The sequence below is a fragment of the Hypanus sabinus genome, unplaced genomic scaffold (assembly GCF_030144855.1).
Source record: "Hypanus sabinus isolate sHypSab1 unplaced genomic scaffold, sHypSab1.hap1 scaffold_934, whole genome shotgun sequence".
Classification (NCBI taxonomy): domain Eukaryota; kingdom Metazoa; phylum Chordata; class Chondrichthyes; order Myliobatiformes; family Dasyatidae; genus Hypanus; species Hypanus sabinus.
In genome coordinates this window covers 1-27,500 of record NW_026781788.1, presented here as the reverse complement: position 1 = coordinate 27,500, position 27,500 = coordinate 1, and the positions used below count along the sequence as shown (strand labels likewise).

At 66.0% G+C, this 27,500-nt stretch overlaps 1 protein-coding gene across 1 annotated transcript in view; it reads right to left on the bottom strand.

Moving 5' to 3' along the window:
* Positions 1 to 25,391, bottom strand: part of LOC132390510 (DBH-like monooxygenase protein 2) — a gene marked incomplete at its 3' end in the record, with an annotated part of 178,865 nt that extends 153,474 nt beyond the window's left edge. Inside the window, exons 1-2 of the mRNA XM_059963120.1 lie at positions 25,308 to 25,391; positions 24,034 to 24,105 (exon numbers count right to left, since the gene is read on the bottom strand). Of these exons, the coding sequence (XP_059819103.1) occupies positions 24,034 to 24,105; positions 25,308 to 25,391 (156 nt within the window). The remainder of the gene's footprint in view (positions 1 to 24,033; positions 24,106 to 25,307) is intronic.
* Positions 25,392 to 27,500: the final 2,109 nt, after the last annotated feature.

Genomic DNA, 27,500 nt, shown 5'->3' with positions numbered 1-27,500 from the left:
GAGTGGGGAGTGAAAGGAGGGTAGGGTGCTCCCGGTGTGTGTGGGTCTGACCCGGGGCGATACGGAGACGGGAACTGTGCACGGTGCTCCCGGTGTGTGTGGGTCTGACCCGGGGCGATACGGAGACGGGAACTGTGCACGGTGCTCCCGGTGTGTGTGGGTCTGACCCGGGGCGATACGGAGACGGGAACTGTGCACGGTGCTCCCGGTGTGTGTGGGTCTGACCCGGGGGGATACGGAGATGGGAACTGTGCACGGTGCTCCCGGTGTGTGTGGGTCTGACCCAGGGGGGATACGGAGACGGGAACTGAACACGGTGCTCCCGGTGTGTGTGGGTCTGACCCGGGGGGATACGGAGACGGGAACTGTGCACGGTGCTCCCGGTGTGTGTGAGTCTGTCCCGGGGGGATACGGAGACGGGAACTGTGCACGGTGCTCCCGCTGTGTGTGGGTCTGACCCGGGGGTGATACGGAGACGGGAACTGTGCACGGTGCTCCCGGTGTGTGTGGGTCTGACCCGGGGGGGATACGGAGAAGGGAACTGTGCACGGTGCTCCTGGTGTGTGTGGGTCTGACCCGGGGGGATACGGAGACGGGAACTGTGCACGGTGCTCCCTGTGTATCTGGGTCTGACCCCGGGGGGATACGGAGACGGGAACTGTACACGGTGCTCCCGGTGTGTGTGGGTCTGACCCGGGGCGATACGGAGACGGGAACTGTGCACGGTGCTCCCGGTGTGTGTGAGTCTGTCCCGGGGGGATACGGAGACGGGAACTGTGCACGGTGCTCCCGGTGTGTGTGGGTCTGACCCGGGGGGATACGGAGACGGGAACTGTGCACGGTGCTCCCGGTGTGTGAGTCTGACCCGGGGGGATACGGAGACGGGAACTGTGCACGGTGCTCCCGGTGTGTGTGTGTCTGACCCGGGGGTGATACGGAGACGGGAACTGTGCACGGTGCTCCCTGTGTGTGTATGTCTGACCCGGGGGGATACGAAGACGGGAACTGTGCACGGTGCTCCCGGTGTGTGTGGGTCTGACCCGGGGGGATACGGAGAGGGGAAATGTGCACGGTGCTCCCGGTGTGTGTGGGTCTGACCCGGGGGGGATACGGAGACGGGAACTGTACACGGTGCTCCCGGTGTGTGTGGGTCTGACCCGGGGAGATACGGAGATGGGAACTGTGCACGGTGCTCCCGGTGTGTGTGAGTCTGACCCGGGGGGATACGGAGACGGGAACTGTGCACGGTGCTCCCGGTGTGTGTGGGTCTGACCTGGGGGGGATACGGAGACGGGAACTGTACACGGTGCTCCCGGTGTGTGTGGGTCTGACCCGGGGAGATACGGAGATGGGAACTGTGCACGGTGCTCCCGGTGTGTGTGAGTCTGACCCGGGGGGATACGGAGACGGGAACTGTGCACGGTGCTCCCGGTGTGTGTGGGTCTGACCCACGGGGTATACGGAGACGGGAACTGTGCACGGTGCTCCCGGTGTGTGTGGGTCTGACCCGGGGGGATACGGAGACTGGAACTGTGCACGGTGCTCCCGGTGTGTGTGAGTCTGACCCGGGGGGGATACGGAGACGGGAACTGTGTACGGTGCTCCCGGTGTGTGTAGGTCTGACCCGGGGGGATACGGAGACGGGAACTGTGCACGGTGCTCCCGGTGTGTGTGGGTCTGACCCGGGGGGATACGGAGACGGGTACTGTGCACGGTGCTCCCGGTGTGTGTGGGTCTGACCCACGGGGTATACGGAGACGGGAACTGTGCACGGTGCTCCCGGTGTGTGTGGGTCTGACCCGGGGGGATACGGAGACTGGAACTGTGCACGGTGCTCCCGGTGTGTGTGAGTCTGACCCGGGGGGGATACGGAGACGGGAACTGTGTACGGTGCTCCCGGTGTGTGTAGGTCTGACCCGGGGGGATACGGAGACGGGAACTGTGCACGGTGCTCCCGGTGTGTGTGGGTCTGACCCGGGGAGATACGGAGACGGGAACTGTGCACGGTGTTCCCGGTGTGTGTGGGTCTGACCCGGGGGGGATACGGAGACGGGAACTGTACACGGTGCTCCCGGAGTGTGTGGGTCTGACCCGGGGGAATACGGAGACGGGAACTGTACACGGTGCTCCCGGTGTGTGTGGGTCTGACCCGGGGGGATACGGAGACGGGAACTGTGCACGGTGTTCCCGGTGTGTGTGGGTCTGACCCGGGGGAGATACGGAGACGGGAACTGTGCACGGTGCTCCCGGTGTGTGTGGGTCTGACCCGGGGCGATACGGAGACGGGAACTGTGCACGGTGCTCCCGGTGTGTGTGGGTCTGACCCGGGGCGATACGGAGACGGGAAATGTGCACGGTGCTCCCGGTGTGTGTGGGTCTGACCCGGGGCGATACGGAGACGGGAACTGTGCACGGTGCTCCCGGTGTGTGTGGGTCTGACCCGGGGGGATACGGAGATGGGAACTGTGCACGGTGCTCCCGGTGTGTGTGGGTCTGACCCAGGGGGGATACGGAGACGGGAACTGAACACGGTGCTCCCGGTGTGTGTGGGTCTGACCCGGGGGGATACGGAGACGGGAACTGTGCACGGTGCTCCTGGTGTGTGTGGGTCTGACCCGGGGGATACGGAGACGGGAACTGTACACGGTGCTCCCGGTGTGTGTGAGTCTGTCCCGGGGGGATACGGAGACGGGAACTGTGCACGGTGCTCCCGCTGTGTGTGGGTCTGACCCGGGGGTGATACGGAGACGGGAACTGTGCACGGTGCTCCTGGTGTGTGTGGGTCTGACCCGGGGGGATACGGAGACGGGAACTGTGCACGGTGCTCCTGGTGTGTGTGGGTCTGACCCGGGGGATACGGAGACGGGAACTGTACACGGTGCTCCCGGTGTGTGTGGGTCTGACCCGGGGCGATACGGAGACGGGAACTGTGCACGGTGCTCCCGGTGTGTGTGAGTCTGTCCCGGGGGGATACGGAGACGGGAACTGTGCACGGTGCTCCCGGTGTGTGTGGGTCTGACCCACGGGGTATACGGAGACGGGAACTGTGCACGGTGCTCCCGGTGTGTGTGAGTCTGACCCGGGGGGATACGGAGACGGGAACTGTGCACGGTGCTCCCGGTGTGTGTGGGTCTGACCCGGGGGGATACGGAGAGGGGAAATGTGCACGGTGCTCCCGGTGTGTGTGGGTCTGACCCGGGGGGGATACGGAGACGGGAACTGTGCACGGTGCTCCCGGTGTGTGTGAGTCTGACCCGGGGGGATACGGAGACGGGAACTGTGCACGGTGCTCCCGGTGTGTGTGGGTCTGACCTGGGGGGGATACGGAGACGGGAACTGTACACGGTGCTCCCGGTGTGTGTGGGTCTGACCCGGGGAGATACGGAGATGGGAACTGTGCACGGTGCTCCCGGTGTGTGTGAGTCTGACCCGGGGGGATACGGAGACGGGAACTGTGCACGGTGCTCCCGGTGTGTGTGGGTCTGACCCGGGGGGATACGGAGACGGGAACTGTGCACGGTGCTCCCGGTGTGTGTGGGTCTGACCCACGGGGTATACGGAGACGGGAACTGTGCACGGTGCTCCCGGTGTGTGTGGGTCTGACCCGGGGGGATACGGAGACTGGAACTGTGCACGGTGCTCCCGGAGTGTGTGAGTCTGACCCGAGGGGGATACGGAGACGGGAACTGTGTACGGTGCTCCCGGTGTGTGTAGGTCTGACCCGGGGGGATACGGAGACTGGAACTGTGCACGGTGCTCCCGGTGTGTGTGGGTCTGACCCGGGGGGATACGGAGACGGGAACTGTGCACGGTGCTCCCGGTGTGTGTGAGTCTGACCCACGGGGTATACGGAGACGGGAACTGTGCACGGTGCTCCCGGTGTGTGTGGGTCTGACCCGGGGGGATACGGAGACTGGAACTGTGCACGGTGCTCCCGGTGTGTGTGAGTCTGACCCGGGGGGGATACGGAGACGGGAACTGTGTACGGTGCTCCCGGTGTGTGTAGGTCTGACCCGGGGGGATACGGAGACGGGAACTGTGCACGGTGCTCCCGGTGTGTGTGGGTCTGACCCGGGGGGATACGGAGACGGGAACTGTGCACGGTGTTCCCGGTGTGTGTGGGTCTGACCCGGGGGGGATACGGAGACGGGAACTGTACACGGTGCTCCCGGAGTGTGTGGGTCTGACCCGGGGGAATACGGAGACGGGAACTGTACACGGTGCTCCCGGTGTGTGTGGGTCTGACCCGGGGGGATACGGAGACGGGAACTGTGCACGGTGTTCCCGGTGTGTGTGGGTCTGACCCGGGGGAGATACGGAGACGGGAACTGTGCACGGTGCTCCCGGTGTGTGTGGGTCTGACCAGGGGCGATACGGAGACGGGAACTGTGCACGGTGCTCCCGGTGTGTGTGGGTCTGACCCGGGGGAGATACGGAGACGGGAACTGTGCACGGTGCTCCCGGTGTGTGTGGGTCTGACCAGGGGCGATACGGAGACGGGAACTGTGCACGGTGCTCCCGGTGTGTGTGGGTCTGACCCGGGGGGGGATACGGAGACGGGAACTGTGCACGGTGCTCCCGGTGTGTGTGGGTCTGACCCGGGGCGATACGGAGACGGCAACTGTGCACGGTGCTCCCGGTGTGTGTGGGTCTGTCCCAGAGGGGATACGGAGACGGGAACTGTGCACGGTGCTCCCGGTGTGTGTGAGTCTGACCCGGGGGGGGATACAGAGTCGGGAACTGTGCACGGTGCTCCCGGTGTGTGTGGGTCTGTCCCAGAGGGGATACGGAGACGGGAACTGTGCACGGTGCTCCCGGTGTGTGTGGGTCTGACCCGGGGGGATACGGAGACGGGAACTGTGCACGGTGCTCCCGGTGTGTGTGGGTCTGACCCGGGGGGATACGGAGACGGGAACTGTGCACGGTGCTCCCGGTGTGTGTGGGGTCTGACCCGGGGGGATACGGAGACGGGAACTGTGCACGGTGCTCCCTGTGTGTGTATGTCTGACCCGGGGGGATACGGAGACGGGAACTATGCACGGTGCTCCCGGTGTGTGTGTGGTTCTGACCCGGGGGGATACGGAGACGGGAACTGTGCACGGTGCTCCCGGTGTGTGTGGGTCTGACCCGGGGGGATACGGAGACGGGAACTGTGTAACGGTGCTCCCGGTGTGTGTGGGTCTGACCCGGGGGGATACGGAGACGGGAACTGTGCACGGTGCTCCCGGTGTGTGTGGGTCTGACCCGGGGGGATACGGAGACGGGAACTGTACACGTTGCTCCCGGTGTGTGGGTCTGACCCGGGGGGATACGGAGACGGGAACTGTACACGGTGCTCCCGGTGTGTGTACGTCTGACCCAGGGGGATACGGAGACGGGAACTGTGCACGGTGCTCCCGGTGTGTGTGGGTCTGACCCGGGGGGATACGGAGACGGGAACTGTGCACGGTGCTCCCGGTGTGTGTGGGTCTGACCCGGGGGGATACGGAGACGGGAACTGTGCATGGTGCTCCCGGTGTGTGTGGGTCTGACCCGGGGGATACGGAGACGGGAACTGTGCACGGTGCTCCTGGTGTGTGTGGGTCTGACCCGGGGGATACGGAGACGGGAACTGTGCATGGTGCTCCCGGTGTGTGTGGGTCTGACCCGGGGGTGCGATACGGAGACGGGAGCAGTGCACGGTGCTCCCGGTGTGTGTGGGTCTGACCCGGGGGGATACGGAGACGGGAACTGTGCACGGTGCTCCCGGTGTGTGTGGGTCTGACCCGGGGGGATACGGAGACGGGAACTGTGCACGGTGCTCCCGGTGTGTGGGGGTCTGACCCGGGGGGATACGGAGACGGGAACTGTGCACGGTGCTCCCGGTGTGTGTGAGTCTGTCCCGGGGGGATACGGAGACGGGAACTGTGCACGGTGCTCCCGCTGTGTGTGGGTCTGACCCGGGGGTGATACGGAGACGGGAATTGTGCACGGTGCTCCCGGTGTGTGTGGGTCTGACCCGGGGGGGATACGGAGAAGGGAACTGTGCACGGTGCTCCTGGTGTGTGTGGGTCTGACCCGGGGGGATACGGAGACAGGAACTGTGCACGGTGCTCCCTGTGTATCTGGGTCTGACCCCGGGGGGATACGGAGACAGGAACTGTACACGGTGCTCCCGGTGTGTGTGGGTCTGACCCGGGGCGATACGGAGACGGGAACTGTGCACGGTGCTCCCGGTGTGTGTGAGTCTGTCCCGGGGGGATACGGAGACGGGAACTGTGCACGGTGCTCCCGGTGTGTGTGGGTCTGACCCACGGGGTATACGGAGACGGGAACTGTGCACGGTGCTCCCGGTGTGTGTGAGTATGACCCGGGGGGATACGGAGACGGGAACTGTGCACGGTGCTCCCGGCGTGTGTGGGTCTGACCCGGGGGGATACGGAGAGGGGAAATGTGCACGGTGCTCCCGGTGTGTGTGGGTCTGACCCGGGGGGGATACGGAGACGGGAAATGTACACGGTGCTCCCGGTGTGTGTGGGTCTGACCCGGGGAGATACGGAGATGGGAACTGTGCACGGTGCTCCCGGTGTGTGTGAGTCTGACCCGGGGGGATACGGAGACGGGAACTGTACACGGTGCTCCCGGTGTGTGTGGGTCTGACCCGGGGAGATACGGAGATGGGAACTGTGCACGGTGCTCCCGGTGTGTGTGAGTCTGACCCGGGGGGATACGGAGACGGGAACTGTGCACGGTGCTCCCGGTGTGTGTGGGTCTGACCCGGGGGGATACGGAGACGGGAACTGTGCACGGTGCTCCCGGTGTGTGTGGGTCTGACCCACGGGGTATACGGAGACGGGAACTGTGCACGGTGCTCCCGGTGTGTGTGGGTCTGACCCGGGGGGATACGGAGACTGGAACTGTGCACGGTGCTCCCGGAGTGTGTGAGTATGACCCGAGGGGGATACGGAGACGGGAACTGTGTACGGTGCTCCCGGTGTGTGTAGGTCTGACCCGGGGGGATACGGAGACTGGAACTGTGCACGGTGCTCCCGGTGTGTGTGGGTCTGACCCGGGGGGATACGGAGACGGGAACTGTGCACGGTGCTCCCGGTGTGTGTGAGTCTGGCCCACGGGGTATACGGAGACGGGAACTGTGCACGGTGCTCCCGGTGTGTGTGGGTCTGACCCGGGGGGATACGGAGACTGGAACTGTGCACGGTGCTCCCGGTGTGTGTGAGTCTGACCCGGGGGGGATACGGAGACGGGAACTGTGTACGGTGCTCCCGGTGTGTGTAGGTCTGACCCGGGGGGATACGGAGACGGGAACTGTGCACGGTGCTCCCGGTGTGTGTGGGTCTGACCCGGGGGGATACGGAGACGGGAACTGTGCACGGTGTTCCCGGTGTGTGTGGGTCTGACCCGGGGGGGATACGGAGACGGGAACTGTACACGGTGCTCCCGGAGTGTGTGGGTCTGACCCGGGGGAATACGGAGACGGGAACTGTACACGGTGCTCCCGGTGTGTGTAGGTCTGACCCGGGGGGATACGGAGACGGGAACTGTGCACGGTGTTCCCGGTGTGTGTGGGTCTGACCCGGGGGAGATACGGAGACGGGAACTGTGCACGGTGCTCCCGGTGTGTGTGGGTCTGACCAGGGGCGATACGGAGACGGGAACTGTGCACGGTGCTCCCGGTGTGTGTGGGTCTGACCCGGGGGAGATACGGAGACGGGAACTGTGCACGGTGCTCCGGGTGTGTGTGGGTCTGACCAGGGGCGATACGGAGACGGGAACTGTGCACGGTGCTCCCGGTGTGTGTGGGTCTGACCCGGGGGGGGATACGGAGACGGGAACTGTGCACGGTGCTCCCGGTGTGTGTGGGTCTGTCCCAGAGGGGATACGGAGACGGGAACTGTGCACGGTGCTCCCGGTGTGTGTGAGTCTGACCCGGGGGGGGATACAGAGTCGGGAACTGTGCACGGTGCTCCCGGTGTGTGTGGGTCTGTCCCAGAGGGGATACGGAGACGGGAACTGTGCACGGTGCTCCCGGTGTGTGTGGGTCTGACCCGGGGGGATACGGAGACGGGAACTGTGCACGGTGCTCCCGGTGTGTGTGGGTCTGACCCGGGGGGATACGGAGACGGGAACTGTGCACGGTGCTCCCGGTGTGTGTGGGTCTGACCCGGGGGGATACGGAGACGGGAACTGTGCACGGTGCTCCCTGTGTGTGTATGTCTGACCCGGGGGGATACGGAGACGGGAACTATGCACGGTGCTCCCGGTGTGTGTGTGGTTCTGACCCGGGGGGATACGGAGACGGGAACTGTGCACGGTGCTCCCGGTGTGTGTGGGTCTGACCCGGGGGGATACGGAGACGGGAACTGTGCACGGTGCTCCCGGTGTGTGTGGGTCTGACCCGGGGGGATACGGAGACGGGAACTGTGCACGGTGCTCCCGGTGTGTGTGGGTCTGACCCGGGGGGATACGGAGACGGGAACTGTACACGTTGCTCCCGGTGTGTGGGTCTGACCCGGGGGGATACGGAGACGGGAACTGTACACGGTGCTCCCGGTGTGTGTACGTCTGACCCAGGGGGATACGGAGACGGGAACTGTGCACGGTGCTCCCGGTGTGTGTGGGTCTGACCCGGGGGGATACGGAGACGGGAACTGTGCACGGTGCTCCCGGTGTGTGTGGGTCTGACCCGGGGGGATACGGAGACGGGAACTGTGCATGGTGCTCCCGGTGTGTGTGGGTCTGACCCGGGGGATACGGAGACGGGAACTGTGCACGGTGCTCCTGGTGTGTGTGGGTCTGACCCGGGGGATACGGAGACGGGAACTGTGCATGGTGCTCCCGGTGTGTGTGGGTCTGACCCGGGGGTGCGATACGGAGACGGGAGCAGTGCACGGTGCTCCCGGTGTGTGTGGGTCTGACCCGGGGGGATACGGAGACGGGAACTGTACACGTTGCTCCCGGTGTGTGGGTCTGACCCGGGGGGATACGGAGACGGGAACTGTACACGGTGCTCCCGGTGTGTGTACGTCTGACCCAGGGGGATACGGAGACGGGAACTGTGCACGGTGCTCCCGGTGTGTGTGGGTCTGACCCGGGGGGATACGGAGACGGGAACTGTGCACGGTGCTCCCGGTGTGTGTGGGTCTGACCCGGGGGGATACGGAGACGGGAACTGTGCATGGTGCTCCCGGTGTGTGTGGGTCTGACCCGGGGGATACGGAGACGGGAACTGTGCACGGTGCTCCTGGTGTGTGTGGGTCTGACCCGGGGGATACGGAGACGGGAACTGTGCATGGTGCTCCCGGTGTGTGTGGGTCTGACCCGGGGGTGCGATACGGAGACGGGAGCAGTGCACGGTGCTCCCGGTGTGTGTGGGTCTGACCCGGGGGGATACGGAGACGGGAACTGTGCACGGTGCTCCCGGTGTGTGTGGGTCTGACCCGGGGGGATACGGAGACGGGAACTGTGCACGGTGCTCCCGGTGTGTGGGGGTCTGACCCGGGGGGATACGGAGACGGGAACTGTGCACGGTGCTCCCGGTGTGTGTGAGTCTGTCCCGGGGGGATACGGAGACGGGAACTGTGCACGGTGCTCCCGCTGTGTGTGGGTCTGACCCGGGGGTGATACGGAGACGGGAATTGTGCACGGTGCTCCCGGTGTGTGTGGGTCTGACCCGGGGGGGATACGGAGAAGGGAACTGTGCACGGTGCTCCTGGTGTGTGTGGGTCTGACCCGGGGGGATACGGAGACAGGAACTGTGCACGGTGCTCCCTGTGTATCTGGGTCTGACCCCGGGGGGATACGGAGACGGGAACTGTACACGGTGCTCCCGGTGTGTGTGGGTCTGACCCGGGGCGATACGGAGACGGGAACTGTGCACGGTGCTCCCGGTGTGTGTGAGTCTGTCCCGGGGGGATACGGAGACGGGAACTGTGCACGGTGCTCCCGGTGTGTGTGGGTCTGACCCACGGGGTATACGGAGACGGGAACTGTGCACGGTGCTCCCGGTGTGTGTGAGTATGACCCGGGGGGATACGGAGACGGGAACTGTGCACGGTGCTCCCGGTGTGTGTGGGTCCGACCCGGGGGGATACGGAGAGGGGAAATGTGCACGGTGCTCCCGGTGTGTGTGGGTCTGACCCGGGGGGGATACGGAGACGGGAACTGTACACGGTGCTCCCGGTGTGTGTGGGTCTGACCCGGGGAGATACGGAGATGGGAACTGTGCACGGTGCTCCCGGTGTGTGTGAGTCTGACCCGGGGGGATACGGAGACGGGAACTGTGCACGGTGCTCCCGGTGTGTGTGGGTCTGACCTGGGGGGGATACGGAGACGGGAACTGTACACGGTGCTCCCGGTGTGTGTGGGTCTGACCCGGGGAGATACGGAGATGGGAACTGTGCACGGTGCTCCCGGTGTGTGTGAGTCTGACCCGGGGGGATACGGAGACGGGAACTGTGCACGGTGCTCCCGGTGTGTGTGGGTCTGACCCGGGGGGATACGGAGACGGGAACTGTGCACGGTGCTCCCGCTGTGTGTGGGTCTGACCCACGGGGTATACGGAGACGGGAACTGTGCACGGTGCTCCCGGTGTGTGTGGGTCTGACCCGGGGGGATACGGAGACTGGAACTGTGCACGGTGCTCCCGGTGTGTGTGAGTCTGACCCGGGGGGGATACGGAGACGGGAACTGTGTACGGTGCTCCCGGTGTGTGTGGGTCTGACCCGGGGGGATACGGAGACGGGAACTGTGCACGGTGCTCCCGGTGTGTGTGGGTCTGACCCGGGGGGATACGGAGACCGGAACTGTGCACGGTGTTCCCGGTGTGTGTGGGTCTGACCCGGGGGGGGATACGGAGACGGGAACTGTACACGGTGCTCCCGGAGTGTGTGGGTCTGACCCGGGGGAATACGGAGACGGGAACTGTACACGGTGCTCCCGGTGTGTGTGGGTCTGACCCGGGGGGATACGGAGACGGGAACTGTGCACGGTGCTCCCGGTGTGTGTGAGTCTGTCCCGGGGGGATACGGAGACGGGAACTGTGCACGGTGCTCCCGCTGTGTGTGGGTCTGACCCGGGGGTGATACGGAGACGGGAACTGTGCACGGTGCTCCCGGTGTGTGTGGGACTGACCCGGGGGGGATACGGAGAAGGGAACTGTGCACGGTGCTCCTGGTGTGTGTGGGTCTGACCCGGGGGGATACGGAGACGGCAACTGTGCACGGTGCTCCCGGTGTGTGTGGGTCTGTCCCAGAGGGGATACGGAGACGGGAACTGTGCACGGTGCTCCCGGTGTGTGTGGGTCTGTCCCAGAGGGGATACGGAGACGGGAACTGTGCACGGTGCTCCCGGTGTGTGTGGGTCTGTCCCAGAGGGGATACGGAGACGGGAACTGTGCACGGTGCTCCCGGTGTGTGTGAGTCTGACCCGGGGAGATACGGAGATGGGAACTGTGCACGGTGCTCTCGGTGTGTGTGAGTCTGACCCGGGGGGATACGGAGACGGGAACTGTGCACGGTGCTCCCGGTGTGTGTGGGTCTGACCCACGGGGTATACGGAGATGGGAACTGTGCACGGTGCTCCCGGTGTGTGTGGGTCTGACCCGGGGGGATACGGAGACTGGAACTGTGCACGGTGCTCCCGGTGTGTGTGAGTCTGACCCGGGGGGGATACGGAGACGGGAACTGTGTACGGTGCTCCCGGAGTGTGTGGGTCTGACCCGGGGGGATACGGAGACGGGAACTGTACACGGTGCTCCCGGTGTGTGTGGGTCTGACCCAGGGGGATACGGAGACGGGAACTGTGCATGGTGCTCCCGGTGTGTGGGGGTCTGACCCAGGGGGGATACGGAGACGGGAACTGTGCACGGTGCTCCCGGTGTGTGTGGGTCTGACCCGGGGGGATACGGAGACGGGAACTGTGCACGGTGCTCCCGGTGTGTGTGGGTCTGACCCGGGGGGATACGGAGACGGGAACTGTGCACGGTGTTCCCGGTGTGTGTGGGTCTGACCCGGGGGGGATACGGAGACGGGAACTGTACACGGTGCTCCCGGAGTGTGTGGGTCTGACCCGGGGGAGATACGGAGACGGGAACTGTGCACGGTGCTCCCGGTGTGTGTGGGTCTGACCAGGGGCGATACGGAGACGGGAACTGTGCACGGTGCTCCCGGTGTGTGTGGGTCTGACCCGGGGGGGGATACGGAGACGGGAACTGTGCACGGTGCTCCCGGTGTGTGTGGGTCTGACCCGGGGCGATACGGAGACGGGAACTGTGCACGGTGCTCCCGGTGTGTGTGGGTCTGTCCCAGAGGGGATACGGAGACGGGAACTGTGCACGGTGCTCCCGGTGTGTGTGAGTCTGACCCGGGGGGGGATACAGAGTCCGGAACTGTGCACGGTGCTCCCGGTGTGTGTGGGTCTGTCCCAGAGGGGATACGGAGACGGGAACTGTGCACGGTGCTCCCGGTGTGTGTGTGTCTGACCCGGGGGGATACGGAGACGGGAACTGTGCACGGTGCTCCCGGTGTGTGTGGGTCTGACCCGGGGGGATACGGAGACGGGAACTGTGCACGGTGCTCCCGGTGTGTGTGGGTCTGACCCGGGGGGATACGGAGACGGGAACTGTGCACGGTGCTCCCTGTGTGTGTATGTCTGACCCGGGGGGATACGGACACGGGAACTATGCACGGTGCTCCCGGTGTGTGTGGTTCTGACCCGGGGGGATACGGATACGGGAACTGTGCACGGTGCTCCCGGTGTGTGTGGGTCTGACCCGGGGGGATACGGAGACGGGAACTGTGCACGGTGCTCCCGGTGTGTGTGGGTCTGACCCGGGGGGATACGGAGACGGGAACTGTGCACGGTGCTCCCTGTGTGTGTGGGTCTGACCCGGGGGGATACGGAGACGGGAACTGTGCACGGTGCTCCCGGTGTGTGTGGGTCTGACCCGGGGGGATACGGAGACGGGAACTGTGCACGGTGCTCCCGGTGTGTGTGGGTCTGACCCGGGGGGATACGGAGACGGGAACTGTACACGGTGCTCCCGGTGTGTGTGGGTCTGACCCGGGGGGATACGGAGACGGGAACTGTGCACGGTGCTCCCGGTGTGTGTGGTTCTGACCCGGAGGGATACGGAGACGGGAACTGTGCACGGTGCTCCCGGTGTGTGTGGGTCTGACCCGGGGGGATACGGAGACGGGAACTGTGCACGGTGCTCCCGGTGTGTGTGGGTCTGAGCCGGGGGGGATACGGAGACGGGAACTGTACACGGTGCTCCCGGTGGGTGGGTCTGACCCGGGGGGATACGGAGACGGGAACTGTGCACGGTGCTCCCGGTGTGTGTGGGTCTGACCAGGGGCGGTACGGAGACGGGAACTGTGCACGGTGCTCCCGGTGTGTGTGGGTCTGACCCGGGGGAGATACGGAGACGGGAACTGTGCACGGTGCTCCCGGTGTGTGTGGGTCTGACCCGGGGGGGGATACGGAGACGGGAACTGTGCACGGTGCTCCCGGTGTGTGTGGGTCTGACCCGGGGCGATACGGAGACGGGAACTGTGCACGGTGCTCCCGGTGTGTGTGGGTCTGTCCCAGAGGGGATACAGAGACGGGAACTGTGCACGGTGCTCCCGGTGTGTTTGAGTCTGACCCGGGGGGGGATACAGAGTCGGGAACTGTGCACGGTGCTCCCGGTGTGTGTGGGTCTGTCCCAGAGGGGATACGGAGACGGGAACTGTGCACGGTGCTCCCGGTGTGTGTGGGTCTGACCCGGGGGGATACGGAGACGGGAACTGTGCACGGTGCTCCCGGTGTGTGTGGGTCTGACCCGGTGGGATACGGAGACGGGAACTGTACACGTTGCTCCCGGTGTGTGGGTCTGACCCGGGGGGATACGGAGACGGGAACTGTGCACGGTGCTCCCGGTGTGTGTGGGTCTGACCCAGGGGGATACGGAGACGGGAACTGTGCACGGTGCTCCCGGTGTGTGTGGGTCTGACCCGGGGGGATACGGAGACGGGAACTGTGCACGGTGCTCCCGGTGTGTGTGGGTCTGACCCGGGGGGATACGGAGACGGGAACTGTGCACGGTGCTCCCGGTGTGTGTGAGTCTGACCCGGGGGGATACGGAGACGGGAACTGTACACGGTGCTCCCGGTGTGTGTACGTCTGACCCAGGGGGATACGGAGACGGGAACTGTGCACGGTGCTCCCGGTGTGTGTGAGTCTGACCCGGGGGGATACGGAGACGGGAACTGTACACGGTGCTCCCGGTGTGTGTGGGTCTGACCCGGGGAGATACGGAGATGGGAACTGTGCACGGTGCTCCCGGTGTGTGTGAGTCTGACCCGGGGGGATACGGAGACGGGAACTGTGCACGGTGCTCCCGGTGTGTGTGGGTCTGACCCGGGGGGATACGGAGACGGGAACTGTGCACGCTGCTCCCGGTGTGTGTGGGTCTGACCCACGGGGTATACGGAGACGGGAACTGTGCACGGTGCTCCCGGTGTGTGTGGGTCTGACCCGGGGGGATACGGAGACTGGAACTGTGCACGGTGCTCCCGGAGTGTGTGAGTATGACCCGAGGGGGATACGGAGACGGGAACTGTGTACGGTGCTCCCGGTGTGTGTAGGTCTGACCCGGGGGGATACGGAGACTGGAACTGTGCACGGTGCTCCCGGTGTGTGTGGGTCTGACCCGGGGGGATACGGAGACGGGAACTGTGCACGGTGCTCCCGGTGTGTGTGAGTCTGGCCCACGGGGTATACGGAGACGGGAACTGTGCACGGTGCTCCCGGTGTGTGTGGGTCTGACCCGGGGGGATACGGAGACTGGAACTGTGCACGGTGCTCCCGGTGTGTGTGAGTCTGACCCGGGGGGGATACGGAGACGGGAACTGTGTACGGTGCTCCCGGTGTGTGTGGGTCTGACCCGGGGGGATACGGAGACGGGAACTGTGCACGGTGCTCCCGGTGTGTGTGGGTCTGACCCGGGGGGATACGGAGACGGGAACTGTGCACGGTGTTCCCGGTGTGTGTGGGTCTGACCCGGGGGGGATACGGAGACGGGAACTGTACACGGTGCTCCCGGAGTGTGTGGGTCTGACCCGGGGGAATACGGAGACGGGAACTGTACACGGTGCTCCCGGTGTGTGTGGGTCTGACCCGGGGGGATACGGAGACGGGAACTGTGCACGGTGTTCCCGGTGTGTGTGGGTCTGACCCGGGGGAGATACGGAGACGGGAACTGTGCACGGTGCTCCCGGTGTGTGTGGGTCTGACCAGGGGCGATACGGAGACGGGAACTGTGCACGGTGCTCCCGGTGTGTGTGGGTCTGACCCGGGGGAGATACGGAGACGGGAACTGTGCACGGTGCTCCGGGTGTGTGTGGGTCTGACCAGGGGCGATACGGAGACGGGAACTGTGCACGGTGCTCCCGGTGTGTGTGGGTCTGACCCGGGGGGGGATACGGAGACGGGAACTGTGCACGGTGCTCCCGGTGTGTGTGGGTCTGTCCCAGAGGGGATACGGAGACGGGAACTGTGCACGGTGCTCCCGGTGTGTGTGAGTCTGACCCGGGGGGGGATACAGAGTCGGGAACTGTGCACGGTGCTCCCGGTGTGTGTGGGTCTGTCCCAGAGGGGATACGGAGACGGGAACTGTGCACGGTGCTCCCGGTGTGTGTGGGTCTGACCCGGGGGGATACGGAGACGGGAACTGTGCACGGTGCTCCCGGTGTGTGTGGGTCTGACCCGGGGGGATACGGAGACGGGAACTGTGCACGGTGCTCCCTGTGTGTGTATGTCTGACCCGGGGGGATACGGAGACGGGAACTATGCACGGTGCTCCCGGTGTGTGTGTGGTTCTGACCCGGGGGGATACGGAGACGGGAACTGTGCACGGTGCTCCCGGTGTGTGTGGGTCTGACCCGGGGGGATACGGAGACGGGAACTGTGCACGGTGCTCCCGGTGTGTGTGGGTCTGACCCGGGGGGATACGGAGACGGGAACTGTGCACGGTGCTCCCGGTGTGTGTGGGTCTGACCCGGGGGGATACGGAGACGGGAACTGTACACGTTGCTCCCGGTGTGTGGGTCTGACCCGGGGGGATACGGAGACGGGAACTGTACACGGTGCTCCCGGTGTGTGTACGTCTGACCCAGGGGGATACGGAGACGGGAACTGTGCACGGTGCTCCCGGTGTGTGTGGGTCTGACCCGGGGGGATACGGAGACGGGAACTGTGCACGGTGCTCCCGGTGTGTGTGGGTCTGACCCGGGGGGATACGGAGACGGGAACTGTGCATGGTGCTCCCGGTGTGTGTGGGTCTGACCCGGGGGATACGGAGACGGGAACTGTGCACGGTGCTCCTGGTGTGTGTGGGTCTGACCCGGGGGATACGGAGACGGGAACTGTGCATGGTGCTCCCGGTGTGTGTGGGTCTGACCCGGGGGTGCGATACGGAGACGGGAGCAGTGCACGGTGCTCCCGGTGTGTGTGGGTCTGACCCGGGGGGATACGGAGACGGGAACTGTACACGTTGCTCCCGGTGTGTGGGTCTGACCCGGGGGGATACGGAGACGGGAACTGTACACGGTGCTCCCGGTGTGTGTACGTCTGACCCAGGGGGATACGGAGACGGGAACTGTGCACGGTGCTCCCGGTGTGTGTGGGTCTGACCCGGGGGGATACGGAGACGGGAACTGTGCACGGTGCTCCCGGTGTGTGTGGGTCTGACCCGGGGGGATACGGAGACGGGAACTGTGCATGGTGCTCCCGGTGTGTGTGGGTCTGACCCGGGGGATACGGAGACGGGAACTGTGCACGGTGCTCCTGGTGTGTGTGGGTCTGACCCGGGGGATACGGAGACGGGAACTGTGCATGGTGCTCCCGGTGTGTGTGGGTCTGACCCGGGGGTGCGATACGGAGACGGGAGCAGTGCACGGTGCTCCCGGTGTGTGTGGGTCTGACCCGGGGGGATACGGAGACGGGAACTGTGCACGGTGCTCCCGGTGTGTGTGGGTCTGACCCGGGGGGATACGGAGACGGGAACTGTGCACGGTGCTCCCGGTGTGTGGGGGTCTGACCCGGGGGGATACGGAGACGGGAACTGTGCACGGTGCTCCCGGTGTGTGTGAGTCTGTCCCGGGGGGATACGGAGACGGGAACTGTGCACGGTGCTCCCGCTGTGTGTGGGTCTGACCCGGGGGTGATACGGAGACGGGAATTGTGCACGGTGCTCCCGGTGTGTGTGGGTCTGACCCGGGGGGGATACGGAGAAGGGAACTGTGCACGGTGCTCCTGGTGTGTGTGGGTCTGACCCGGGGGGATACGGAGACAGGAACTGTGCACGGTGCTCCCTGTGTATCTGGGTCTGACCCCGGGGGGATACGGAGACGGGAACTGTACACGGTGCTCCCGGTGTGTGTGGGTCTGACCCGGGGCGATACGGAGACGGGAACTGTGCACGGTGCTCCCGGTGTGTGTGAGTCTGTCCCGGGGGGATACGGAGACGGGAACTGTGCACGGTGCTCCCGGTGTGTGTGGGTCTGACCCACGGGGTATACGGAGACGGGAACTGTGCACGGTGCTCCCGGTGTGTGTGAGTATGACCCGGGGGGATACGGAGACGGGAACTGTGCACGGTGCTCCCGGTGTGTGTGGGTCCGACCCGGGGGGATACGGAGAGGGGAAATGTGCACGGTGCTCCCGGTGTGTGTGGGTCTGACCCGGGGGGGATACGGAGACGGGAACTGTACACGGTGCTCCCGGTGTGTGTGGGTCTGACCCGGGGAGATACGGAGATGGGAACTGTGCACGGTGCTCCCGGTGTGTGTGAGTCTGACCCGGGGGGATACGGAGACGGGAACTGTGCACGGTGCTCCCGGTGTGTGTGGGTCTGACCTGGGGGGGATACGGAGACGGGAACTGTACACGGTGCTCCCGGTGTGTGTGGGTCTGACCCGGGGAGATACGGAGATGGGAACTGTGCACGGTGCTCCCGGTGTGTGTGAGTCTGACCCGGGGGGATACGGAGACGGGAACTGTGCACGGTGCTCCCGGTGTGTGTGGGTCTGACCCGGGGGGATACGGAGACGGGAACTGTGCACGGTGCTCCCGCTGTGTGTGGGTCTGACCCACGGGGTATACGGAGACGGGAACTGTGCACGGTGCTCCCGGTGTGTGTGGGTCTGACCCGGGGGGATACGGAGACTGGAACTGTGCACGGTGCTCCCGGTGTGTGTGAGTCTGACCCGGGGGGGATACGGAGACGGGAACTGTGTACGGTGCTCCCGGTGTGTGTGGGTCTGACCCGGGGGGATACGGAGACGGGAACTGTGCACGGTGCTCCCGGTGTGTGTGGGTCTGACCCGGGGGGATACGGAGACCGGAACTGTGCACGGTGTTCCCGGTGTGTGTGGGTCTGACCCGGGGGGGATACGGAGACGGGAACTGTACACGGTGCTCCCGGAGTGTGTGGGTCTGACCCGGGGGAATACGGAGACGGGAACTGTACACGGTGCTCCCGGTGTGTGTGGGTCTGACCCGGGGGGATACGGAGACGGGAACTGTGCACGGTGCTCCCGGTGTGTGTGAGTCTGTCCCGGGGGGATACGGAGACGGGAACTGTGCACGGTGCTCCCGCTGTGTGTGGGTCTGACCCGGGGGTGATACGGAGACGGGAACTGTGCACGGTGCTCCCGGTGTGTGTGGGACTGACCCGGGGGGGATACGGAGAAGGGAACTGTGCACGGTGCTCCTGGTGTGTGTGGGTCTGACCCGGGGGGATACGGAGACGGCAACTGTGCACGGTGCTCCCGGTGTGTGTGGGTCTGTCCCAGAGGGGATACGGAGACGGGAACTGTGCACGGTGCTCCCGGTGTGTGTGAGTCTGACCCGGGGAGATACGGAGATGGGAACTGTGCACGGTGCTCTCGGTGTGTGTGAGTCTGACCCGGGGGGATACGGAGACGGGAACTGTGCACGGTGCTCCCGGTGTGTGTGGGTCTGACCCACGGGGTATACGGAGATGGGAACTGTGCACGGTGCTCCCGGTGTGTGTGGGTCTGACCCGGGGGGATACGGAGACTGGAACTGTGCACGGTGCTCCCGGTGTGTGTGAGTCTGACCCGGGGGGGATACGGAGACGGGAACTGTGTACGGTGCTCCCGGAGTGTGTGGGTCTGACCCGGGGGGATACGGAGACGGGAACTGTACACGGTGCTCCCGGTGTGTGTGGGTCTGACCCAGGGGGATACGGAGACGGGAACTGTGCATGGTGCTCCCGGTGTGTGGGGGTCTGACCCAGGGGGGATACGGAGACGGGAACTGTGCACGGTGCTCCCGGTGTGTGTGGGTCTGACCCGGGGGGATACGGAGACGGGAACTGTGCACGGTGCTCCCGGTGTGTGTGGGTCTGACCCGGGGGGATACGGAGACGGGAACTGTGCACGGTGTTCCCGGTGTGTGTGGGTCTGACCCGGGGCGATACGGAGACGGGAACTGTGCACGGTGCTCCCGGTGTGTGTGGGTCTGTCCCAGAGGGGATACGGAGACGGGAACTGTGCACGGTGCTCCCGGTGTGTGTGTGTCTGACCCGGGGGGATACGGAGACGGGAACTGTGCACGGTGCTCCCGGTGTGTGTGGGTCTGACCCGGGGGGATACGGAGACGGGAACTGTGCACGGTGCTCCCGGTGTGTGTGGGTCTGACCCGGGGGGATACGGAGACGGGAACTGTGCACGGTGCTCCCTGTGTGTGTATGTCTGACCCGGGGGGATACGGAGACGGGAACTATGCACGGTGCTCCCGGTGTGTGTGGTTCTGACCCGGGGGGATACGGATACGGGAACTGTGCACGGTGCTCCCGGTGTGTGTGGGTCTGACCCGGGGGGATACGGAGACGGGAACTGTGCACGGTGCTCCCGGTGTGTGTGGGTCTGACCCGGGGGGATACGGAGACGGGAACTGTGCACGGTGCTCCCGGTGTGTGTGGGTCTGACCCGGGGGGATACGGAGACGGGAACTGTGCACGGTGCTCCCGGTGTGTGTGGGTCTGACCCGGGGGGATACGGAGACGGGAACTGTACACGGTGCTCCCGGTGTGTGTGGGTCTGACCCGGGGGGATACGGAGACGGGAACTGTGCACGGTGCTCCCGGTGTGTGTGGTTCTGACCCGGGGGGATACGGAGACGGGAACTGTGCACGGTGCTCCCGGTGTGTGTGGGTCTGACCCGGGGGGATACGGAGACGGGAACTGTGCACGGTGCTCCCGGTGTGTGTGGGTCTGAGCCGGGGGGGATACGGAGACGGGAACTGTACACGGTGCTCCCGGTGGGTGGGTCTGACCCGGGGGGATACGGAGACGGGAACTGTGCACGGTGCTCCCGGTGTGTGTGGGTCTGACCCGGGGGGATACGGAGACGGGAACTGTGCACGGTGCTCCCGGAGTGTGTGGGTCTGACCCGGGGGAATACGGAGACGGGAACTGTACACGGTGCTCCCGGTGTGTGTGGGTCTGACCCGGGGGGATACGGAGACGGGAACTGTGCACGGTGTTCCCGGTGTGTGTGGGTCTGACCCGGGGGAGATACGGAGACGGGAACTGTGCACGGTGCTCCCGGTGTGTGTGGGTCTGACCAGGGGCGGTACGGAGACGGGAACTGTGCACGGTGCTCCCGGTGTGTGTGGGTCTGACCCGGGGGAGATACGGAGACGGGAACTGTGCACGGTGCTCCCGGTGTGTGTGGGTCTGACCCGGGGGGGGATACGGAGACGGGAACTGTGCACGGTGCTCCCGGTGTGTGTGGGTCTGACCCGGGGCGATACGGAGACGGGAACTGTGCACGGTGCTCCCGGTGTGTGTGGGTCTGTCCCAGAGGGGATACGGAGACGGGAACTGTGCACGGTGCTCCCGGTGTGTGTGAGTCTGACCCGGGGGGGGATACAGAGTCCGGAACTGTGCACGGTGCTCCCGGTGTGTGTGGGTCTGTCCCAGAGGGGATACGGAGACGGGAACTGTGCACGGTGCTCCCGGTGTGTGTGTGTCTGACCCGGGGGGATACGGAGACGGGAACTGTGCACGGTGCTCCCGGTGTGTGTGGGTCTGACCCGGGGGGATACGGAGACGGGAACTGTGCACGGTGCTCCCGGTGTGTGTGGGTCTGACCCGGGGGGATACGGAGACGGGAACTGTGCACGGTGCTCCCTGTGTGTGTATGTCTGACCCGGGGGGATACGGAGACGGGAACTATGCACGGTGCTCCCGGTGTGTGTGGTTCTGACCCGGGGGGATACGGATACGGGAACTGTGCACGGTGCTCCCGGTGTGTGTGGGTCTGACCCGGGGGGATACGGAGACGGGAACTGTGCACGGTGCTCCCGGTGTGTGTGGGTCTGACCCGGGGGGATACGGAGACGGGAACTGTGCACGGTGCTCCCGGTGTGTGTGGGTCTGACCCGGGGGGATACGGAGACGGGAACTGTGCACGGTGCTCCCGGTGTGTGTGGGTCTGACCCGGGGGGATACGGAGACGGGAACTGTACACGGTGCTCCCGGTGTGTGTGGGTCTGACCCGGGGGGATACGGAGACGGGAACTGTGCACGGTGCTCCCGGTGTGTGTGGTTCTGACCCGGGGGGATACGGAGACGGGAACTGTGCACGGTGCTCCCGGTGTGTGTGGGTCTGACCCGGGGGGATACGGAGACGGGAACTGTGCACGGTGCTCCCGGTGTGTGTGGGTCTGAGCCGGGGGGGATACGGAGACGGGAACTGTACACGGTGCTCCCGGTGGGTGGGTCTGACCCGGGGGGATACGGAGACGGGAACTGTGCACGGTGCTCCCGGTGTGTGTGGGTCTGACCCGGGGGGATACGGAGACGGGAACTGTGCACGGTGCTCCCGGAGTGTGTGGGTCTGACCCGGGGGAATACGGAGACGGGAACTGTACACGGTGCTCCCGGTGTGTGTGGGTCTGACCCGGGGGGATACGGAGACGGGAACTGTGCACGGTGTTCCCGGTGTGTGTGGGTCTGACCCGGGGGAGATACGGAGACGGGAACTGTGCACGGTGCTCCCGGTGTGTGTGGGTCTGACCAGGGGCGGTACGGAGACGGGAACTGTGCACGGTGCTCCCGGTGTGTGTGGGTCTGACCCGGGGGAGATACGGAGACGGGAACTGTGCACGGTGCTCCCGGTGTGTGTGGGTCTGACCCGGGGGGGGATACGGAGACGGGAACTGTGCACGGTGCTCCCGGTGTGTGTGGGTCTGACCCGGGGCGATACGGAGACGGGAACTGTGCACGGTGCTCCCGGTGTGTGTGGGTCTGTCCCAGAGGGGATACAGAGACGGGAACTGTGCACGGTGCTCCCGGTGTGTTTGAGTCTGACCCGGGGGGGGATACAGAGTCGGGAACTGTGCACGGTGCTCCCGGTGTGTGTGGGTCTGTCCCAGAGGGGATACGGAGACGGGAACTGTGCACGGTGCTCCCGGTGTGTGTGGGTCTGACCCGGGGGGATACGGAGACGGGAACTGTGCACGGTGCTCCCGGTGTGTGTGGGTCTGACCCGGTGGGATACGGAGACGGGAACTGTACACGTTGCTCCCGGTGTGTGGGTCTGACCCGGGGGGATACGGAGACGGGAACTGTGCACGGTGCTCCCGGTGTGTGTGGGTCTGACCCAGGGGGATACGGAGACGGGAACTGTGCACGGTGCTCCCGGTGTGTGTGGGTCTGACCCGGGGGGATACGGAGACGGGAACTGTGCACGGTGCTCCCGGTGTGTGTGGGTCTGACCCGGGGGGATACGGAGACGGGAACTGTGCACGGTGCTCCCGGTGAGTGTGGGTCTGATCCGGGGGATACGGAGACGGGAACTGTGCACGGTGCTCCCGGTGTGTGTGGGTCTGACCCGGGGGGATACGGAGACGGGAACTGTGCACGGTGCTGCCGGTGTGTGGGGGTCTGACCCAGGGGGGATACGGAGACGGGAACTGTGCACGGTGCTCCCGGTGTGTGTGGGTCTGACCCGGGGGGATACGGAGACGGGAACAGTGCACGGTGCTCCCGGTGTGTGTGGGTCTGACACGGGGAGATACAGAGACGGGAACTGTGCACGGTGCTCCCGGTGTGTGTGTGTCTGACCCGGGGGAGATACGGAGACGGGAACTGTGCACGGTGCTCCCGGTGTGTGTGGGTCTGACCCAGGGGGGATTACGGAGACGGGAACTGTGCACGGTGCTCCCGGTGTGTGTGGGTCTGACCCGGGGGGATACGGTGACGGGAACTGTGCACGGTGCTCCCGGTGTGTGTGGGTCTGACCCGGGGGGGATACGGAGACGGGAACTGTGCAAGGTGCTCCGGTGTGTGTGGGTCTGACCCGGGGGGATACGGAGACGGGAACTGTGCACGGTGCTCCCGGTGTGTGTGGGTCTGACCCGGGGGGATACGGAGACGGGAACTGTGCACGGTGCTCCCCGGTGTGTGTGGGTCTGACCCGGGGGGGGATACGGAGACGGGAACTGTACACGGTGCTCCCGGTGTGTGGGTCTGACCCGGGGGGGATACGGAGACGGGAACTGTGCACGGTGCTCCTGGTGTGTGTGGGTCTGACCCGGGGGGGGGATACGGAGACGGGAACTGTGCACGGTGCTCCCGGTGTGTGTGGGTCTGACCCGGGGGGATACGGAGACGGGAACTGTGCACGGTGCTCCCGGTGTGTGTGGGTCTGACCCAGGGGGGATACGGAGTCGGGAGCAGTGCACGGTGCTCCCGGTGTGTGTGGGTCTGACCCAGGGGGATACGGAGACGGGAACTGTACACGGTGCTCCCAGTGTGTGTGGGTCTGACCCAGGGGGATACGGAGACGGGAACTGTGCACGGTGCTCCCGGTGTGTGTGGGTCTGACCCGGGGGGGATACGGAGACGGGAACTGTCCGGATATCGCGCTCGTCCCTGGAATGTGCGGTGTGACCACGTCGGTTCTCCGTTATCCTTCCGGCCTCCCTCTCCCCCACCCCGCCCACCGCTCGAGCCGCACCGTGATGTCCATGTCCTGCGGGTCGCAGGTCCGGAACGGCCTCCGGAACTTGAGGGAGGTGTGCGTCCCGTTCTGGGTCAGGGAGAGGAGCGTACAGTCCTGGGAACCGTCGATCACCGGTACCTTCGGTACCCACACCGTAGCGATCCTGGCGGGAGGGGTGGTGGTGGGGAAGAAGACAGGGGTGAGTGCCCCTCCCTGACTGTCTGGCACCCACTTACCCACCACTCCTCGCCCCGTAATCCTGCCCCCCGTCCCCCATTGCCTATGGTTCCCCGGAACTCTCTGTCTCCCCGTTACGCGCCATCTTGAGGCCGCTTGCCCTTGAGCCCCCACCCGCTCTGCGAATCCCACTCTGCCCCTTTGACAGCCCTCCCCTCCCTCCCAGAGGCGCTCCCTCCCTGGAACACGTCCCACCCCCACCTCCTTCCGCCGGACAGCCATGGACGTGGAATTCGGGAGAAAAGCCACGGATTCGTGACCGCCCTCCCCACCCTACCCGGGGTGCGCCCTGCCCCTTCGGCGGAGCGCTCCCTCTCTTCCCGGTTTGCCCCTTCCCCGAGCGCTGTCTTGTCTCTCCACCCCGGGCGCTCGAAGCAAACCAGCACGACAGCTCGTTACCTGCCCTCCCCCCCACCTGCCGTCCCCTCCCCTCCCCCCCACCTGCCGTCCCCTCCCCTCCCCCCCCCACCCCCCCCACCTGCCGTCCCCTCCCCTCCCCCCCCACCCCCCCTCCACCTGCCGTCCCCACCCCTCCCCCCCACCCCCCCCTCCACCTGCCGTCCCCTCCCCTCCCCCCACCCCCCCCCCACCTGCCGTCCCCTCCCCTCCCCCCCACCCCCCTCCACCTGCCGTCCCCTCCTCCCGCCCTGGAACGAACCTTTGCATTGAGGTCTAGTCCCCTGGCTCAACCTATCACCAGCGAACCACGGTCCCACAATGGGACCCTCCCTCCCGCTCCCCTCCTGTCCTAACTACTCCTCTCCCTCCATTGCCCCGACCCTCCCTCTCCCCCGCCCCCTCCTTTCATTACACTTTTCTAGATTCCCCATTCTCTTTCGCTCCATCCCAACCCCCGAGGATATTTCCTCCCTCCGTGGATTCACTGCCCCGTTCCATTCCCTCCGTCACCTCTTGGGACGCTCCCTCATTTCGTGGTAGGCACTCCCTCCCGCATCAGAACTTTACTTCCCTCCTCCCCCCCCCCACTGCCCACCACCACCACCCCGCCACTCCATCCGGGTTTGCAGCCCCTGTCTCCCTGTTTCCCCCACCCCCAGCCGGGCGCTCCCTCCTCCCCGGGGACGCTCCCTCACGTGGAAGTAGGGCTTTCCGTCGCGGATCCAGGCCGTCATCATGTCGGCGCGGTCCATGCCGCCGCTGGGGGTGAAGCCGATCCCCACCCAGCCCATGGTGGGCCGCCTCCACGTAGAAGGTGATGTTCTGCGTGTCCGTGTCGAAGTCCCACGCCACGTAGAAGCCGGGCATGATGGACACCCAGTGGGGCAGGTCCGAGGCGCGGGGCCCCGGGCCCCGTCCCCGCCGCCACCGCCCAGGCCAGCAAGAGCCAGCAGACGCCCGACGCCATTTCCGCCGCCCGCTCCCCTCGATTTGATTCTCTCCGCCGCTGTCGCTCCGTCTGCCGCGCCGTGTCTCCCTCCGTGCCGCAGGCGGCCGGGCTCTTATAGTCACGGGTGGGACCCGGCGGACAGGCTCGCCGTGTTTTGGGGACGGTCGCCCCGGCGACGACATCCTCTCCGCGTGGCCGAGGTTTCGGTGAGGGAGGGGAGGGAGGAGCGGGGAGATGGAGTGAAGGGGAAAGGGGCGAGGGAGTAGGCGGGCGAGGGGTGAGTGTGTGATGATGGGAAACGTCGTGCATAAACGCATCCAGCATCCCCTCCTTCCTCTACACCCCTCCCCCTCGCTCCCCTACACCCCTCCCCGTCTCCGTCACCCCCTCCCTGTCCGTGTCATCCCCTCCCTCCCCTACACCCCTCCCCGTCTCCGTCACCCCCTCCCTCCCCTACACCCCTCCCCGTCTCCATCACCCCCTCCCTCCCCCACACCTCTCCCCGTCTCCGTCACCCCCCTCCCTGTCCGTGTCATCCCCTCCCTCCCCTACACCCTCCCCGTCTCCGTCACCCCCTCCCTCCCCTACACCCCTCCCCGTCTCCATCACCCCCTCCCTCCCCCACACCTCTCCCCGTCTCCGTCCACCCCCTCCCTGTCCGTGTCATCCCCTCCCTCCCCTACACCCCTCCCCGTCTCCGTCACCCCCTCCCTCCCCTACACCCCTCCCCATCTCCATCACCCCCCTCGCTCCCCTACACCCCTCCCCGTCTCCGTCACCCCCTCCCTGTCCCGTGTCATCCCCTCCCTCCCCTACACCCCTCCCCGTCTCCGTCACCCCCTCCCTCCCCTACACCCCTCCCCGTCTCCATCACCCCCTCCCTCCCCCACACCTCTCCCCGTCTCCGTCACCCCCTCCCTGTCCGTGTCATCCCCTCCCTCCCCTACACCCCTCCCCGTCTCCGTCACCCCTCCCTCCCCTACACCCCTCCCCATCTCCATCACCCCCCTCCCTCCCCTACACCCCTCCCCGTCTCCGTCACCCCTCCCTGTCCGTGTCACCCCCTCGCTCCCCTACACCCCTCCCCTCCCCGTCTCCATCACCCCTCCCTCCCCCACACCTCTCCCCCGTCTCCAACACCCCCTCGCTCCCCTACACCCCTCCCCGTCTCCGTCAACCCCCTCGCTCCCCTACACCCTCCCCGTCTCCGTCACCCCCTCGCTCCCCTACACCCCCTCCCCGTCTCCATCACCCCCTTCCCACACCCCTCCCGTCTCCGTCACCCCCCTCCCTCCCCTACACCCCTCCCCGTCTCCATCACCCCCTTCCCCACACCCCTCCCCGTCTCCGTCACACCCTCCCTCCCCTACAACCCCTCCCCGTCTCCGACACCCCCTCCCTGTCCGTGTCATCCCCTCCTTTCCCCTACACCCCTCCCCGTCTCCGTCACCCCCTCGCTCCCCTACACCCCTCCCCGTCTCCGTCACCCCCTCGCTCCCCCTACACCCCTCCCCGTCTCCATCCACCCCCTCCCTCCCCTACACCCCTCCCCGTCTCCGTCACCCCCTCGCTCCCTACACCCCTCCCCGTCTCCATCACCCCCTTCCCCACACCCTCCCCGTCTCCGTCACCCCCTCCCTCCCCTACACCCCTCCCCGTCTCCGTCACCCCCTCGCTCCCCTACACCCTCCCCGTCTCCATCACCCCTCCCTCCCCCACACCTCTCCCCGTCTCAAACACCCCCTCGCTCCCCTACACCCCTCCCCGTCTCCGTCACCCCCCTCGCTCTCCCCTACACCCCTCCCCGTCTCCGTCACCCCCTCGCTCCCTACACCCCTCCCCGTCTCCATCATCCCCTTCCCCACACCCCTCCCCGTCTCCGTCACCCCCTCCCTCC